The following is an 18,625-nucleotide window of genomic DNA, read 5'->3' on the forward strand; positions in this document are numbered from 1 at the left end:
GACTCCAGTGACTTTTGAAAGATCTCAACCAATGCCTCCGCTATTTCCTCAGCCACCTCCCTCAGAACTCTAGGGTGTATCTCATGAGGGCCAGGAGATTTATCAATTTTAAGACCTTTTAGCTTTTCTAGCACTTTCTTTTTTGTAATGGCAACCAAACACAACCCTGACTCCCTTTAATTGTTGGGATATTACTCATGTCTTCCACTGTGAAGACTGATGCAAAGTACTTGTTAAGTTCTCCTATTTCCTTATCTCCCATCACTAGGCTTCCAGCATCAGTTTGAAGTGGCCCAGTGTCTACTTCTGCCTGTCGTTTGTTTCTTATGAATTGAAAGAAACTTTTACTATCATTTCTAATATTACTGGCAGCTTATCTTCATATTTGATCCTCTCCTTCCTTATTTCTCTCTTTGTTATCCTCTGTTTATTTTTGTAGCCTTCCCAATCTTCTGATTTCCCACAGCTCTTGGCCACTTTATAGGATCTCTCTTTTTCTTGAATACATTTCCTGACTTCCTTTGTCAGCCATGGCTGTCTCATCCCTCCCCGGATAATCTTTCTTTTCTTGAGGATGAACCTCTGTACAGAGTCCTCAATTATACCCACAAACTCCTGCCATTTTTGCTCTGCTACCAGTCTACTTTTGTTAGTTCCTCTCTCATGCCCTCATAATTACCTTTATTTAACTGTAACACCATCACATCCGATTTTGCCTTCTCTCTTTCAAACTGCAGACTGAACTCTACCATATTATGATCGCTGCTTCCTAAGGGTTCCCTTACTTTAAGATCTTTTATAAAGTCTGGTTCATTACATAGCACTAGGTCCAGAATAGCCTGCTCCCTTGTGGGCTCCATGACAAGCTGTTCCAAAAACCCATCCTGTAGGCATTCCATGAATTCCCTTTCTTTGGATCCACTGGCAACATTATTTACCCAGTCCACCTGCATATTGAAGTCTCCCATGATCACCGTGACCTTGCCTTAGATTAGATTACTTACAGTGTGAAAACAGGTCCCTCGGCCCAACAAGTCCACACCGACCCGCCGAAGCGTAACCCACCCATACCCCTACATATACACCTTATATAACACTACGGGCAATTTAGCATGGCCAATTCACCTGACCCGCACATCTTTGGACTGTGGGAGGAAACCGAAGCACCCGGAGGAAACCAACGCAGACACGGGGAGAACATGCAAACTCCGCACAGTCAGTCACCTGAGGCAGGAATTGAACCCGGGTCTCTGGCGCTGTGAGGCAGCAGTGCTAATCACTGTGCCACCTTTCTGACATGCCTTCCCTATTTCCCTGTACATGTTGTGCCCCTGGTCCTGACCACTGTTAGGAGGTCTGTACACAACTCCCATTATGTTTTTTTTTGCCTTTATGGTTCCTCAATTCCACCCACAGACTCCACATCATCCGACGCTATGTCATTCAGTGCCACAGATTTAATTTTGTTCTTAACTAACAAGGCAACCCCACCCCCTCTGCCCACCTCCCTGTCTTTTCGATAAATTGAAAATCCTTGGAGGTTTAACTGCCAGTCCTGACCCCCCTGCAACCACGCCTCTGTGATGCCCACCACATCATAATCATTTACTATGATCTTTGCCATCAGTTCATCTGCTTTGTTACCTGAATGCTCGTGGCATTCATAAAGTGCCTTAATGCTAACTTTATCATTAGAGATATTGGAAATCATAAGATGTCCTGAGTTATCTTTTCTTTTTGCTGCATTCCCAGTCTACCTCGAGTTTAAATCCACCTACACATATACTATCCTGTTGCTTACCTTTCTATTTAACTCCATACTCCCTGTCGCTTTCACTTTCCCTTCCCCCAACTCAGAAGTTTAAAGTCCTATTAACCACCCTATTTATCCTCTTCGCTAGAACTTTGGTACCTGATCGGTTCAGGTGGAGACCATCCCAACGGTACAGATCCCCCCGTTCCAAAACTGATGCCAATGCCCCATGAAGTGGAATCCCTCTTTCCCACACCAATCCCTTAGCCACGTGTTTACTTCCCTAATTTTCTTATCCCTATGCCAATTGGCACGTGGCTCGGGCAGTAATCCGGAGATTATGACCCTTGAGGACCTGCACTTCAATTTCCTTCCTAGTGCTTCGTAATCCCCAAACAGCTCCTCCACCCTGAATAATATCCAGGCTTGGTCTGACTAGTGGCAAGTAACATTCCTGCCACACAAATACCAGGCAATGTTCATCTCCAGTAAGAGACAATCAAACATTGTTCCTTGACATTCATTACTATCACGGATTCCTCCACCATCAACACCCTGAGGGATACCACTGATCAGAAGCTACACTGGGCTAGCCATACAAGACACGTGGCTACAAGAGCAGGTCAGAAGCTGGGAATACTGCAGTGAGTAACTCACCGCTTAACTTCCCACATCCTGTTCACCATCTACAGGCTCAAGTGAGGAGATGAAATACTCCCCACTTGCCAACAACACTCAAGAAGCTCGACATCATCCAGGCCAAAATAAGCCACTCGGTAGGCACCACTACCTCCACACTGGTGCTGAGCAACAGCAGCGCTTGCCACCTACAAGATGCACTTCCGAACTCTCAGCCACTCCTCTCTGGAAGGACAAATGCAGCAGGTACATGGGAACACAACACCTGCAAGTTTCCTGCAAGTTACTCACCAACCTGACCTGGAAATATATTACTGTTCTTTCACCTATTCTGGGTCAAAATCCTGAAATTGCCTCCTGAAGGAGATTGTGGGTCAACCTATAGCATAATCTACAGCAGTTCAAGTAGATAGCTCATCATCACTGCTCAAGGCAAATAGAGGTGAGAAGCAAATGCTGGCCCAATGCTGATGCCCATGTCCCACATCAGTATATTTATATATTTAAAAAAAGAGTGTTGGACAGCTCTTAAGATAAACACATACTATCCAACTAGCTAATACAGATGGGGCAATGCTCCAAAAGCTTGTGACTTCAAATAAACCTGTTGGACTATAACCTGGTGTTGTGAAACATTTGACCTTGTCCACCCCAGGTCAACACTGGCACCTCCACATCACAAATATTAGGACAGTGAGACACCGCATTCTTGTATTTAGAGGAAGGACAATGGGAGAATTTTGTAAGACTACTGATGAGGTAAAAATTTGTACTGCAATAGCCCAAGCACGATATGGACATAGAAAAATCAGGACCTATAAAGCAGCAAAGGTTGAATAAAAAAAACAACAAGCTCTGGTGGAAACAGAAGTTCAATATATGCTGGAAGACCACTTGACTGAAGCTAGTTAAAATAGCTGGAGTTCACCCACAGTTTTTAAATTAGTTGAATCAACTAAAGTTTGCAGATTATAGAAAGATTAATGTAGTCATGAAGACTGATTCAAATCCAGTCCGAAGCATTAGAAGATAGAATTGATAGAAAGAAATGAGACACAGTCAAACTTAAGATTTATCTGTTTGAAGGGGATACGAGCGACTGCCATTAACAGTCGAGAGTGTGGTGCTGGAAAAGCACAGTTAGTCAGGCAGCATCCAAGGAGTAGGAGATTCGATGTTTCAGGGCATAGCCCTTCACTAGGATTCCTGAAGAAGGGCTTACGCCCAAAATGTCGATTCTCCTGCTTCTTGGATGCTGCCTGACCGGCTGTACTTTTCCAGCACCACACACTTGATTTTGATTTCCAGCATGAGCAGTCCTCACTTTCTCTTAGTGCCATTAACATCAAAGGCAAAAGAAATATCCATGTTATCATTCCAAATGGGTTAATACAATGTCGTATGATGCCACTTGAGTTAAAAAAAATGCCTCAAATACATTCCAGAAGCTTATGAATTAAACCATAATTGAGGTTCGTAATTGCGAGTTGATGACATGTTACTATAAACTACGTGACAGACACTTAAAGATTTTAAAGCACGCCCTCATCACAGCAGGATATGATGCTCAACTCATCACTCACTGGATCCCACGTGTCACAGCAAAAAACTGCAATGATCTCCTCAGAAGACAGACACAGGATATGATCAGTAGAGTACCTGTTGTTGTTTAGTAATTCCCCAGAACAGAGAAACTGCGGTGTTCTTCGCAGCCTTCAACACATCATCAGTGATGATGAGTATCCAGCCAAGATCATCCCTCTGCCTCCATGTTTTGCCTTCAAACAACCGCCAAACCTTAAACAGTCCTCATTCGCACAAACTATCTAGCCTTCAGGACAATATTAACCACAATACCACACAACCCTGCCACGGCAACCCCTGCAAGCCACATCAGATCACCAACATGGATACTGTCATCAACGTGGGAACACCACCCACAGCGAACATGGCATATACTCGTGTGACTTGGCCAATGTTATTTATCTCATACGCTATAGGCAAGGATGTCCTGATGTATAGTATATTGGCGAGACCATGCAGACGCTACGACAACAGATGAATGGACACTATGCAACTATCACCGGACAGGAAGGTTCCCTCTCAGTCGGGGAACATTTCAGCTGCAAAGGACATTTAGCCTCCAATCTTTGGGTAAGCATTGTCCAAGAGGGCCTTCGAGACACACAACAATGCAGAGTCTCAGCAGAAACCTTTTAGCCAAGCTCTGTACCCATGGAGGTTAAAAAAAGGACTGCAGATGCTGGAAACCAGAGTCTAGATTAGAGTGGTGCTGTAAAAGCACAGCAGGTCAGGCAGCATCCGAGGAGCAGGAACATTGACGTTTCGGGCAAAAGCCCTTCATCAGGAATGGAGTCCTGAAAGGCTTTTGCCCAAAAAGTTGATTTTTCTGCTCCTCGAATGCTGCCTGACCTGCTGTGCTTTTACAGCACCACTCTAATCTAGACTTGGCACCCATGAAGACAGCCTCAACTGTGATCCTGGGTTCATGTTGCACCATGCGACCCCACCACACTGTTCTGTATCTGTAAAATCTTCCTTACTGTCCTGTTCTGACACCATCACCTTGATAAATTGTTATGATTTATCTACCTTAATTAGTTTGTACAGTTTTGCATGACTTATTACTTAAGTTAGACCCTCAGCATGCGACTCTTATATCTATCATATATTCTAGTAATTTAGCTTGTCTCCAACTACACCTTATTTTTAATTGTTTGTAATTATCTCTCTGCCTCATTTAATTGGATTATAGGTCATCCCTTTGCTCGTTATTCAATTGTTGACACTTTACACACGCCGTCCAACATTCTTAGCCAACTGCGACTCATTATGCTTCTCCCCACTCACACCAGTCGTATGATTTTTTTTATCTCTCTGCCGATAAATTCTGTGTCTGTGTGATCTTCTCTCTCACTTCACCTGATGAAGGGGCTGCATTCCGAAAGCTTGTGATTTCAAATATATTTTGGCACAGTTAAACCAAAAGAAGAGGAACTATATTTTCTGCCAAGTGATTAATTGTCAGTGTTAACATCATGATTTAAACATCATAAGTCATAATAAATTTATTTTCAAATGCCATATAAAACAAAAAAAAGCTAAGAACTAACAGTCACAGTTTGAAAATAAGGGATCACTCATTTAAGTCAGAGATGAGGAAGCATTTTCTTGGTCTCTGGGATTGAGAATATTTGAAATTCTGTTCCTCAAATGGCAGTGGATGTAGAATCTTCAAATATTGAGGTAGAGGTGGATAGATTCTTGATTTCCAAGGGGATAAAAAAACATTGGAGGTGATATGCAGGAATATAGAGTTGAGATTAAAATCAGATCAACTATGATTGTATTGAGTAGTGGAGTAGAAGTGAAAGGATAGGTGGCCTATTCTTGTTCTGGTGTATCCTAGGCTAACAATCTGCTTTTTTGATAACTTCCCTCTGTCATAAGGTCAGAAGTGGGGATGTTCATTGATGGTTGTACCATTTACAATTCCCCAGATTCAGTAGCAATCCATGTCCATATGCAGCAAGATTTGGACAAACAGACTTATGCTGATAATTATTAAGTAACATTCATATCATACAAGATGGCAATGAAAACTTCCAACGAGACAGAATCTAATCATTACCCCTTGGCATTCAGAGGCACTTAAGGCATGTTCACTTAACATTCCACTATCAGCATCCTAGGGGTTACCACTGACCAGAAATGGGAACTGGACCAGCCATATAAATATGGTGATTACTAGAACAGGTGGAATTCTATGACAAATAACTCACCTCCTGTTTCCCCTCAGTCGGTCGACCAGTCACAACACAAATCATAGATAGAATACTTGCCACTTCGCTGGATGAGCACAACTCCAAAAACATTTTAAAAAGCCTGACACCATCTATGACAAAGATGCCCTCTTGCTTGACACCAATCCATCACCTCCAACATTCTTTCCCTTCCGAAATGTGCACCATTTACGAGATGCCCTACAGTAACTTACCAAGCCTTCAACAGGACTTTCTAAACATGCAGGCTCTACCATCAAGGAGGACAAGGGCAGCTGATGCATGGGTACACCACCACCTGCAAGGTCCCCTCCAAGCCACACACCAACCTGACTGGGATCTATGCTACCATCCCTTCAGCATTACTGGTTGAAAACCTTGAAACTCATTTCCCAAGTACACAGATTGCAGAGGTTCAAGGTGGCAGCTTTCTTCAGAGCAATTAAAGATGGACAATAAATATTAACCCAGCCAATGATGCTCACATCCCATAAATGAATAAAAGAATGTATGCATGAGAAACAATATTCATTCAACATTGGGTTTCAAATAACATCTGTAATCAAGAAACCCTTTCACCAAATGAATTTAAGGTATCAATTAGTCAATCAATTATTTTGTATTCATTTTACTCATACACATAACACAAAATTATTACTATCAAGAATATATTAGATATTTATTCACATATTGTTTCAGTGATCCTCACTTTACATTAATGAGCTTCATACAGTTTCATCTGTTTGAATTAGCTGCTAGGCAAACTGGTGTATAATACAATTACCTGAATCAGCTGAGGTCCTGAAGTATGCAGATGAGGAATTCTTGGGTGAATATCAGTGATATGAGGAGCAGGATCAGGATTTGTTCTTACACTAAGGCTTTTCAGAACCTTGTTATAAGGAATACTGTCAAAATTTGTCTTCCATACCAATACCTGCAAAACATTTTTTTTTGATTAAATGGTAGATCCTACATGTTTAGAATGTGCTGTTGAAGCAGTCTTGGTAAGTTACTGCAGTGCATCTTATAAATAGTTGCACATCTGTGGTGAAGGGAAAGAATGTTGGAGGTGGTGGATTGGTACCTAGCAAGAAGGCAGCTTTGTCATAGACGAAGTCAGGCTTGAATGCAAGTTAACAAGTATCCAATTATAACATTAATAAGCACATCTGAGAAGCCTAATAAAATTCTGTTCAATTGCAGAATGATAAATGAGTAAAGATACATACACCACATTTCACATAATGGTACTACCTCTGGTAATATTAGTTGAGTTTTAATTGTTTTAAGCCTGCTGTGAAATCAAAGAAGGAACCAAGAAATATAACCCAAGTGCTGGTAAAATTGAATGGCAATTTTGTAGTAAACTGATTGGATACATTTGTTAGTTAAAATCTTTAAGACTGTTTTTCTCAATCTTATCTAACTAGTTTTCAAATACATCCCTGTACAAGACCCAGTTAGATTACATTACTCAACCTCAAGCATTGGTGCAGTTACTTAACTAGAATAATAACAGATCTATTAGAATGAAGATCCCATGAGAACATTTTTAATAAATGAGAATGTTGGATGGGAAAAAACCCTTTGATCCATCTAGCTTATCTCATTTAGTTGTAATCCATCAGACATTACAAGATAATTGAAGAGACTGAGCTGAGACACAAAACTACCTCATGAAAAGCCCAGGTTAATTAGGTAAAAGTAAATCTGGATAGTTTCTTTCCACCCGTGTAAATTGAATCCAGCCTAGCCGGAAAAAGACATGCTCTCTGGAAAGCACTTGGCAAAAACAAAACTGCCTAATATTAAACCCACATCTAGCCCCTACCCGTCTCAACACAAATAAATTCTTCACATGGATTTCACCGATTGACTTCCTGACCAAATGCTTGAAAAAAAATCACATTTCAGTCTGTTTATTTTTCTCAAATACGTGTAGCTTCTTTGAAATCACGTATAGCTCTAAGGTAGGATCTTTCTGTATTTGTTCCCATGTATTTTTACTGTATATAGAATTCAAACCCCATGCTGGTGAAATCTCACATTTGCAGAAGTAAGTTTTAGAATTGATAAAGGCAGTAAATACACATGGTAGTAGGCAGTGAGTGACTGAAACCCTCCTCGTCTTACCTTCCTCCTATCTTTCTCTTAAAGGTAGCAAAGTCTTTTCTTAAAAAATAATTTAAAGTTTAAAATAGTTCAGAAAATTGTGGAAAAAATTTTCAGTGGCATGGTAGTTCAGTGGTTAGAGCTGAAAACGTGTTGCTGGAAAAACGCAGCAGGTCAGGCAGCATCCAAGGAGCAGGAGAATCGATGTTTTGGGCATGAGCCCTTCTTCAGGAATGAAGAATCGAAGTATCGGGCATGAGACCTTCTACAGGTTCAGTGGTTAGCACTGCTATCGCTCAGTGCCAGGGTCCTGGGTTCGATTCTACTTTTGATGAGTGCCTATGTGGAGTTTGCACATACTTCTGATGTCTATGTGGGTTTCCTCTGGATACTCTGGCTTCTTCCCACTGTCCAAAGATGTGCTTGTTAGGTGGATTGGCCATGGGAGATGCAGGATTATAGGGATTGGGGAGGGGGGGGTGAGTCTGAATGGGATGATTCACAGAGGGTTAGTGTGGACTTGATGGTCCAAATGGCCTGCTTCTACATTGTAGGGATTCTATGAAAATTACCCTTTTGGTGAAATGACCTTGTCATCTGGTTTAGGAATACTTCAGAATACTTTGCATGTTTTTAATGCTTTTTGAATGTAGTTACTGTAGTTACTATAGGACTCAAATTGCATAGGGCAAGCCCCCATAAACGGCAATGAAATAATTCACAATTGTGTTTTAATGATGGTTGAGAGATAGATGCTGGGTAGGAAAATGGAAGAAACTTCCTTTTCTTCAAATAGTGCCATGGGATCCTGCACTGTATGCCCAGACGTGGCAGATAGTGGCACTATTTTACAGTTCATCCAAAAGACGATACCCCTCTCGATGCAAAGCGTCTCTAAATTACAAGGGCCAACAGCAAGACCAATACCCCAGTTCTTCCATCTTAAACTGCAATATTCATTTTGTGAACCTGTTTCAAGTCAGTACTTGTCCTAATTGAACTACTAAGTTCTTTCAATTGCCTTCATGCTTTAGCAGATCACTGCAGTTACTGTGTCATTTCAATGATGCATTAGACATTCAATATTAATTACATTCATGACTGATGGATCTAAATAGTTGTCAATATTCTATCTTCTTTGACAATTACTGCAACATGTATCAAGACGTTTCAACAGTGATAGCAAACAATTACAAGCATACTGACTTTATTTTGAGATAAATTTCATTATGATTTTTATGTGGCTTGCTTTTGCAGTGACATCTAGTTCTCAATTCTAAACTCTATTTAATTGTTCAATTACAAGAGTCATTACATTGTTTTGTACCACACTTGCTACAAAGCTTTGTCATCTATAGATATTCTTAGAATACAAAGACCCAATAGCAAATGTTCAAAATACCATGCACCTCAAAGTTATGCTCAGAGGGCTCCATTTGTCACAGCCAGAGCTGTGACCATTGAAAGCTGCTTCTTAGCATTGCCTATCCAATAATGATTCAACTCTCAATTTAATCTTAGGACATATGAGGCTTTGGTTCAGGCAGAACTCTGCTAAGGCCTGATGAAATGTTTTCTAAAAGGTCAAAACATGAAATCAACATAAAGATCAAAGAATTCCATTATATTTGCTAGTTCCCATTCACCTTTCATAACCCCATGTTTGAATGGATTTATGGCTTTTGTTTTTGCTACATGTTTGAGTTATTTCCTTTATGAAAAGGGTAGCAGTAGATTCCCACCATAGATATTAAGATAATAGATCTACTAGAGTGTGCTTCTAACTTGATTTAGAGATTGGGAGGAAGTGGTGGAGGCTGGTACAATTGCAATATTTAAGAGGCATTTGGATGGGTATATGAATAGGAAGGTTTGGAGAGATATGGGCCGGGTGCTGGCAGGTGGGACTAGATTGGGTTGGCATATCTGGTCGGCATGGACGGGTTAGACTGCTTCCATGGTGTACATCTCTATAACTCTAGCTACCAATTCCATTGTTTGAAGTTCAACACAAAATAGGTCACTCTCATACAGAGATACGAACGCGAAAATGTATTTACTGTTGCAAAGGGATTTTAAATGAGTTTAGCTGCAAATGTGTTGCTGGTCAAAGCACAGCAGGCCAGGCAGCATCTCAGGAATAGAGAATTCGACGTTTCGAGCATAAGCCCTTCATCAGGAATAAGAGAGAGAGAGCCAAGCCGGCTGAGATAAAAGGTAGGGAGGAGGGACTAGGGGGAGGGGCGATGGAGGTGGGATAGGTGGAAGGAGGTCAAGGTGAGGGTGATAGGCCGGAGTGGGGTGGGGGCGGAGAGGTCAGGAAGAGGATTGCAGGTTAGGAGGGCGGTGCTGAGTTGAGGGAACCGACTGAGACAAGGTGGGGGGAGGGGAAATGAGGAAGCTGGAGAAATCTGAATTCATACCTTGTGGTTGGAGGGTTCCCAGGCGGAAGATGAGGCGCTCCTCCTCCAGCCGTCGTGTAGTTGTGTTCTGCCGGTGGAGGAGTCCAAGGACCTGCATGTCCTCGGTGGAGTGGGAGGGGGAGTTAAAGTGTTGAGCCACGGGGTGATTGGGTTGGTTGGTTCGGGCGGCCCAGAGGTGTTCTCTGAAGCGTTCCGCAAGTAAGCGGCCTGTCTCACCAATATAGAGGAGGCCACATCGGGTGCAGCGGATGCAATAGATGATGTGTGTGGAGGTACAGGTGAACTTGTGGCGGATATGGAAGGATCCCTTGGGGCCTTGGAGGGAAGTGAGTGTGGAGGTGTGGGCGCAAGTTTTACATTTCCTGCGGTTGCAGGGGAAGGTGCCGGGGGTGGAGGTTGGGTTGGTGGGGGGTGTGGATCTGACAAGGGAGTCACGAAGGGAGTGGTCCTTGCGGAACGCTGATAGGGGAGGGGAGGGAAATATATCCTTGGTGGTGGGGTCCGTTTGGAGGTGGCGGAAATGGCGGCGGATAATACGTTGTATGCGCAGGTTGGTGGGGTGGTAGGTGAGAACCAGTGGGGTTCTGTCTTGGTGGCGGTTGGAGGAGCGGGGCTCAAGGGCGGAGGAGTGGGAAGTGGAGGAGATGCGGTGGAGGGCATCGTCGATCACGTCTGGGGGGAATCTGCGGTCCTTGAAGAAGGAGGCCATCTGGGTTGTGCGGTGTTGGAATTGGTCCTCCTGGGAGCAGATGCGGCGGAGACGAAGGAATTGGGAATATGGGATGGCGTTTTTACAGGGGGCAGGGTGGGAGGAGGTGTAGTCCAGGTAGCTGTGGGAGTCAGTCGGTTTATAATAGATGTCTGTGTTGAGTCGGTCGCCCGAGATAGAAATGGAAAGGTCTAGGAAGGGGAGGGAGGAGTCTGAGACAGTCCAGGTGAATTTCAGGTCGGGATGGAAGGTGTTAGTAAAGTTGATGAACTGTTCAACCTCCTCGTGGGAGCACGAGGCAGCGCCGATACAGTCATCGATGTAGCGGAGGAAAAGGTGGGGGGTGGTGCCAGTGTAGTTGCGGAAGATGGACTGTTCCACATATCCTACGAAGAGGCAGGCATAGCTGGGGCCCATGCGGGTGCCCATGGCAACTCCTTTAGTTTGGAGGAAGTGGGAGGATTGAAAAGAGAAGTTATTCAGGGTGAGGACCAGTTCAGTCAGTCGAAGGAGGGTGTCAGTGGAAGGGTACTGGTTAGTGCGGCGGGAAAGGAAGAAGCGGAGGGCTTTGAGTCCTTCGTGATGGGGGATGGAGGTGTACAGGGACTGGATGTCCATAGTGAAAATAAGGCATTGGGGACCGGGGAAGCGAAAATCCTGGAGGAGGTGGAGGGCGTGGGTGGTGTCCCGAACGTAGGTGGGGAGTTCTTGGACTAAAGGGGACAGGACCGTGTCGAGGTATTGGGAGATGAGTTCGGTGGGGCAGGAGCAGGCTGAGACAATGGGTCGGCCGGGGCAGGCAGGTTTGTGGATTTTGGGCAGGAGGTAGAAACGGGCGGTGCGGGGTTGTGGGACTATGAGGTTGGAGGCGGTGGATGGGAGATCCCCTGAGGTGATGAGGTCCTGGATGGTCTGGGAGATGATGGTTTGGTGGTGGGAGGTGGGGTCGTGGTCAAGGGGGCGATAAGAGGAGGCGTCCGCGAGCTGGCGTTTGGCTTCAGCGGTGTACAGGTCAGTGCGCCAAACTACCACCGCGCCTCCCTTGTCTGCGGGTTTGATGGTGAGGTTGGGATTGGAGCGGAGGGAGTGGAGGGCTGCACGTTCTGAGGGTGAGAGGTTGGAGTGGGTGAGAGGGGTGGACAGGTTGAGTCGGTTGATGTCACGGCGGCAGTTGGCTATAAAGAGGTCGAGGGCGGGTAGGAGGCCTGCACGGGGTGTCCAGGTGGATGGGGTGTGTTGGAGGCGGGAGAAGGGGTCGTCAGAGGGTGGGCGGGAGTCTTGGTTGTGAAAGTAGGCACGGAGGCGAAGGCGGCGGAAGAATTGTTCAATATCTCGCCGCGTGTTGAACTCATTAATCCGAGGGCGTAGGGGAACGAAGGTGAGGCCCCTGCTGAGGACTGATCTTTCATCCTCAGAGAGGGGGAGATCTGGAGGGATGGTGAAAATCCGGCAAGGCTGGGAGCTAGGACCTGGTGTGGGACTGGAGCTGGAGCTGGGGGCGGGGACAGAGATCGAAGTAGGGGCGGAGTTAGACGTGGTGACGTTGCTCGACGTGGGGGCGGGGTCATGCGTCGTGACGGAAATAAGCGTGGGGGCGGGGTTACGTGAAGCGACGGGAGATGGCGTGGGGGCGGGGTTATGCGTAGTGACGAAAGACGGCGTGGGGGCGGGGTTTAGTACAGCTGAAGTAGTACGGTACTGAAGTTCATTTCTCATTTGAGTTTTAGGTTTCCTTTCAGATGTTATTTAATTATTGTGACACAGCCATGCTTTATATTGAAAATGACTGAATTTATTTATTGGATTTAAATCACTGATGGAGTTTACAAAGAAAACTGAATAATACCACTTCAGTGGACTAAAACAGCAGCTTCTAAATGGCTGAACATTAACACAACTTTACCCAGCAAATTATAAAGCCATTGTAATGGAGCCCCACCATCTTAAAAAAAAACTAAGGGCAATCACCTTTAAGAGTTATTGGTTCACCTCCAGCATCATTCACAAAGTTTTCAGACAACCAGCTATTCAACTGGACATGGAAACAGACATTGGACCTATTTATTCTGAACAAGAGACTCTGGCTGAGAAGGGAACTTAGCTATAGCTGTATTTTAATAATATCTAAGTCATGGACCTGGAATTCACTTCTCATAGCCACGTTGGGTAACTGCTCGGTTGTTGAGAGAGGACCATTCTATTTGATAATCCAACTAATTCCCTTTTGCGCTTTAAGGAACTGCTTTTCGGTTCCTTGAAGGAAAGATGTAATCAAGGAAGGATCTTGAATGAGCACTGTTGCACCATTCATGAAAGGTTGAGCCTTGTCTGTTGTTGACCACTTATCTGTTTTGGGCTGTGTCCAAACCCAACTCAGCAACTAACTTTAGAAGACCAAATAGAAACTTTCCATCAACAATTTGAAATTGTCTTACTATAGTATTCAGAAAGATCAGTGTGCCCAATCTGAAACCATCCAAGGCATCAATCTACTCAATCCACATAAAACTAATTTCTTTTTGGACTTCTGAAAACTATTCAATCTAATCTGTCACTTGGTAGTTTATATTTGTCTGTATGCCTGAAAGGATGAGTGACAATTAGAACACTTTCATTATTTTCAATTAGATTGGATGTTAAGTAAAATAAAGATTATTTTCCTTTCCTTCAAAAAGGAGTGTGGAAACTAATTTGAATGTATGTTTTACAGTCACAGTGTGAAACAGTTAAATATCAACTGAAAGGACAGGTTTTTGTATGAAAAAAATTCCATGGTGGTCAAACAAAGAGGGGGGCATTCCAGTCCTCATCTGACTCTAACATTGTCAAGACAGAAAAGGAACCATTTCCCAGCCCTTTCCAATTTTCTATTGCAGATGGATGACAACAAGTGCCTTAAAGGCCATTCAACCCAACAGGTCCATGCTGTTTTTCATGGTCCCCATGAAGCTTCTCCTATCCTTCATCAAATGTCAACATAACCTTCTAGTTCTTTCTTCAAGTGTTTATCCAGCTTCAATTTATATACATCTTAACTAGTTACCTTAAGTACTTTTTTTATGATGAGGAATTTGGTATTTTAGCCATCATCTGGGTAATTAAGTTTCTCTTGAACTCACTGTCAAATTTCTCAATGACTGTCTCATATTTATGGCCTCTAGGTCTGGTCTTGTTGCAATTGGAAATATGTGCCCTACATTGACACTACCAAATATGCATACACTATATAACACAATCTATTGCTTCCCAATTATCCAGTCGAGATCAGTTTACACACGCAGTTTAATAGGAACAAATGCGTGGTTGGTTTATGGCAAGGCTTTATCATGAAGATAGTATCTCTTGAAAAGTGACTGGTCAGCACCAAAACACACAGGGTTAATAGCAGAATTTTTAAAACATTATATAACTTGATACCTTCCATTCAACTGAAAGAAAAAGGAGGAAAATCAGACTGGCTGTATAATGATTTGAAGTTTTTTTTTAAAACTCTTGCAATGAGTAATTTTGTTAGCTTAAGCTAAAATCAATAACTTAGAATAGGGCTGCCTCAAGTAAATATCTAAAATTCAACCCTATATTTAATTAATACAATTACTGCATAAATTTTATTCAAATTTGTTTTATTACTGATGAAATATTATCTAAAATTTCATTTCCTGTTTCTGGTTACATTGTTGGTCGCTATAATTTGCTGAATACAATTACATGGAATTAAGTTGAAAATTTCAAGCTGAATTATTTACTGCGAAGAACAAAAATAATTGGTTTACCTAATTCAAAAGTGCAAACCAAAAGTAAAATTTGTAGAATTTAAATTAGTCAGATCTTTATTAGATTTTAAAAAAAAAGGTAAAAGAACGAGCTTTTTGGTTATTTGAGAGTCAGTGATTAGCACTATATATATCTTGTATACATGTACTGAAGCAATAAAAATACTTGATGTGCTAATTAGCTCCTTAACTCTGCTCATTGTGTTCATAAGGAACAAAGATTTATTTAACAAAAAGATCCAAAGGTAAGCTGTGTTGTATTATTCGTGACTAATCACATCAGAGAGCGGTGGGAGCTTGGCGGAAGTGAAGGCAGAGCACAAAGCCTGTCGGGAAGGTAAGAGATTGATATTTAAGAAGTTACCTCAACGCCAACGGTCTTTTCGCATCAGGGAGCTGGGCGGAAGTGAAGGCAGAGCGTAAAGCCGGTCAGGAAGGTAACTGATTGTTATTAGAGTGGGTGTGTTCTAGACCCCAGGTCCTACAAAGTAGGGCCTCCCTCCCTCCTCCTCTAACCTAAATTAAAAGTCCACAGACTTGCCCCAAAAAGAGGGTCCAAGGAAATTCCTGTCGATTGAAGAGTGAGGCTTTAGCTCAGGAGTCCTTGACAAGGAGGTTGAGTGAAGTGATTACGCCACAGTTGAAGAGGGTGAAAACATGACTGCCAAGCTGGTTCAGTGTGCTACGTGCTTGATGTGGGAGGTCAACGACTCTGGTGTGTCTGGCTCGTACAAGTGTGGAAAGTGTGTGCACGTTCAGCTACTGACAGAGCATATTTCAGCACTGATGAAAGAACTCGAGGACCTTAGGCTCATCCGAGAGAACGAGATCTTTCTGGACAAGACCTTCAGCGAGGTTATTACACCAATCGTACCAGAAGAGAGCAGACGATAAGGAAGGCAGAGAGGAGACAGGTGAAAGAGGGAAGTACCTGTCAGGAACAAGTTGAATCTTTTGGAAACAGTAGAGACCGATGACACTGCCAGTCCACGAGGCGACCAGGTCTGTCAATCAAACATTGGCGTAGAGACAGAGCAGAAGAGTCGGACATCGCACAGAGCCGTGGTAATAGGGGACTCCATAGTGAGGGGAACTGACCGGGGTTCTTGTGGCAGCAGATGGGATTTAAGGATGGTGTGTTGCTTTCCTGGTGCCAGGGTTAAAGACATCACAGACAGAGTGCAGGAAATCCTCAAGGACGAAGGTGAAGAGCCAGAGGTGGTGGTACATGTCGGCACAAATGATGTCAGGAAGAAGAGGAACGTACTACAGCAGGATTTCGGAGAACTAGGAAGGCGGCTGAAAAGCAGGACATCCAAGGTGGTTATCTCCGGGTTGCTTCCAGTTCCTCGGGCTGGTGAGGCCAGAAACACGGAGATGATGGACTTGAACGTGTGGCTGGGGAACTGGCGCAGGAAGCAAGGATTTAAATTCTTGGATCACTGGGGCGTGTTTTGTGGTAAGCATAAATTCTACAAGAGACACGGTTTGCACCTTAATAGGTTAGGGAGCAGCATTCTGGCAGGCAGGTTTCCTACTGCAACACAGCTACGTTTAAACTAAGTAGCTGGGGGGGGACAAACTGGATGTTTGAGGAGGAGATTGGAGGGAAAGTTAGAACAAGGGAAGTCAAGAAAGACAACTGTATCAATGAGGCAGAAAACTCAGAAAAGGGATCATATGCTGCAAGGTTGAGTGAAACAGGAGTTGATGGGAAGGGTGAGGGCAGTAACAAATTAAAAATACTATACACGAATGCACGAAGCATTAGAAATAAGATGGATGAGCTTGAGGCTCTTTTGGAAATTGGCAGATGTGATATTGTGGGGATAACTGAGACGTGGCTTCAAGTGGACAGGGCCTGGGAAATGAATATTCAAGGCTACACGTGCTATTGTAAGGACAGGCTGATGGGCAGAGAGTGTGGAGTGACCATGTTGGTAAGGGATGATATTCTGTCCCTTGCACGGGCGACCTAGAATCAGGGGATGTAGAGTCAGCGTGGATAGAGCTGAGAAATACTAAGGGCAAAAAGACCCTCATGGGAGTTATCTATAGGCCCCCAAACAGTAGTCTGGATGTCGGATGTAAGTTAAATCAGGAACTGAAATTGGCCTGTCGCAAAGATGTTATTACAGTTGTTATGGGGGATTTCAACATCAGGTAGACTGGGAGAATCAGGATGATATTGGACCTCAAGAAAGAGACTTTGCGGAATGCCTCAGAGATGGATTCTTAGAGCAGCTGGTGCTGGAGCCGACCAGGGAGAAGGCAATTCTGGATCTGGTATTGTGCAATGAACCAGAATTGATCAGGGACCTCGAAGTGAAGGAGCCACTGGGAAGTAGTGACCACAATACAATAAGCTTCAATCTGCAATTTAAGAGGGAGAGGGTACAATAGGAAGTGACAATATTTCTGTTGAATAAAGGGAACTATGGAGCTATGAGGGAGGAACTGGCCAAAGTTCAATAGTGCAATACCTTAGCATTGGAGGAACAATGGCGGATATTTCTGTGTATAATGCAGAAGTTGCAGGATCAGTTCATTCCAAAAAGGAAGAAAGATCCTAGGAGGAGGCATGGGTGGCCATGGCTGACGAGGGAAGTTAAGAAACATATAAAGTTAAAAGAGAAAAAGTATAACATAGCAAAGATAAGTGGGAAAACGGAGGACTGGGAAGCTTTTGAGAACAACAGAGGATTACTAAGATGGAAGTACGCAAAGAAAATATGAGGTACGAAGGTAAACTGGCCAATAATATAAAGGAGGATAGTAAAGGTTTTTTTAAGTATGTGAAAGGCAAAAAAAATGGTTAAGATTAAAATTGGGCCTTTGAAGACAGAAACAGGGGAATATACTACGGAGAACAAAGAAATTGCAGAAGAATTGAATTGGTACTTCAGATCTGTGTTCACTGGGGAAGACACAAGCAATCTCCCTGAGGTAACAGTGGTTGAAGGACCTGAACAAGGGAATGTATATTTGCCAGGAATTGGTGTTGGAGAGACTGTTAGGTCTGAAGGTTGATAAGTCCCCGGGGCCTGATGGTCTACATTCCAGGCTACTGAAGGAGGTGGCTTGAGAAATCGTGGATGCGTTGGTGATTATTTTCCAGAGTTCGATAGATTCGGGATCAGTTCCTGCGGATTGGCGGGTGGTTAATTTTCTACCACTTTTTAAGAAAGGTGGGAGAGAGAAAACAGGAAATTATAGACCAGTTAGTCTGACCTCAGTGGTGGGAAAGATGCTGGAGTCTATTATAAAGGATGAAATTACGACACATATGGATAGTAGTATCAGGATAGGTCAGAGTCAGCATGGATTTATGAAGGGGAAATCATACTTGACTAATCTGGAATTTTTTGAGGATATAACTCTGAAGATGGATGAGGGAGATCCAGTCGATG

At 43.4% G+C, this 18,625-nt stretch overlaps 1 protein-coding gene across 5 annotated transcripts in view; it reads right to left on the bottom strand.

Moving 5' to 3' along the window:
* poc1b (POC1 centriolar protein B) overlaps positions 1-18,625 on the bottom strand; it is a 126,852-nt gene that overhangs the window by 58,930 nt on the left and 49,297 nt on the right. For 3 of the 5 annotated variants that reach the window (XM_060839249.1, XM_060839247.1, XM_060839248.1), the window contains one exon: positions 6,980-7,132. The exons of the other annotated variants lie outside the window; for them this stretch is intronic. In XM_060839249.1, coding sequence (XP_060695232.1) covers positions 6,980-7,132 — 153 coding nt within the window. The remainder of the gene's footprint in view (positions 1-6,979; positions 7,133-18,625) is intronic. 5 annotated transcript variants of the gene reach the window in all.

The sequence above is a fragment of the Hemiscyllium ocellatum genome, chromosome 19, assembly GCF_020745735.1.
Source record: "Hemiscyllium ocellatum isolate sHemOce1 chromosome 19, sHemOce1.pat.X.cur, whole genome shotgun sequence".
NCBI lineage: Eukaryota > Metazoa > Chordata > Chondrichthyes > Orectolobiformes > Hemiscylliidae > Hemiscyllium > Hemiscyllium ocellatum.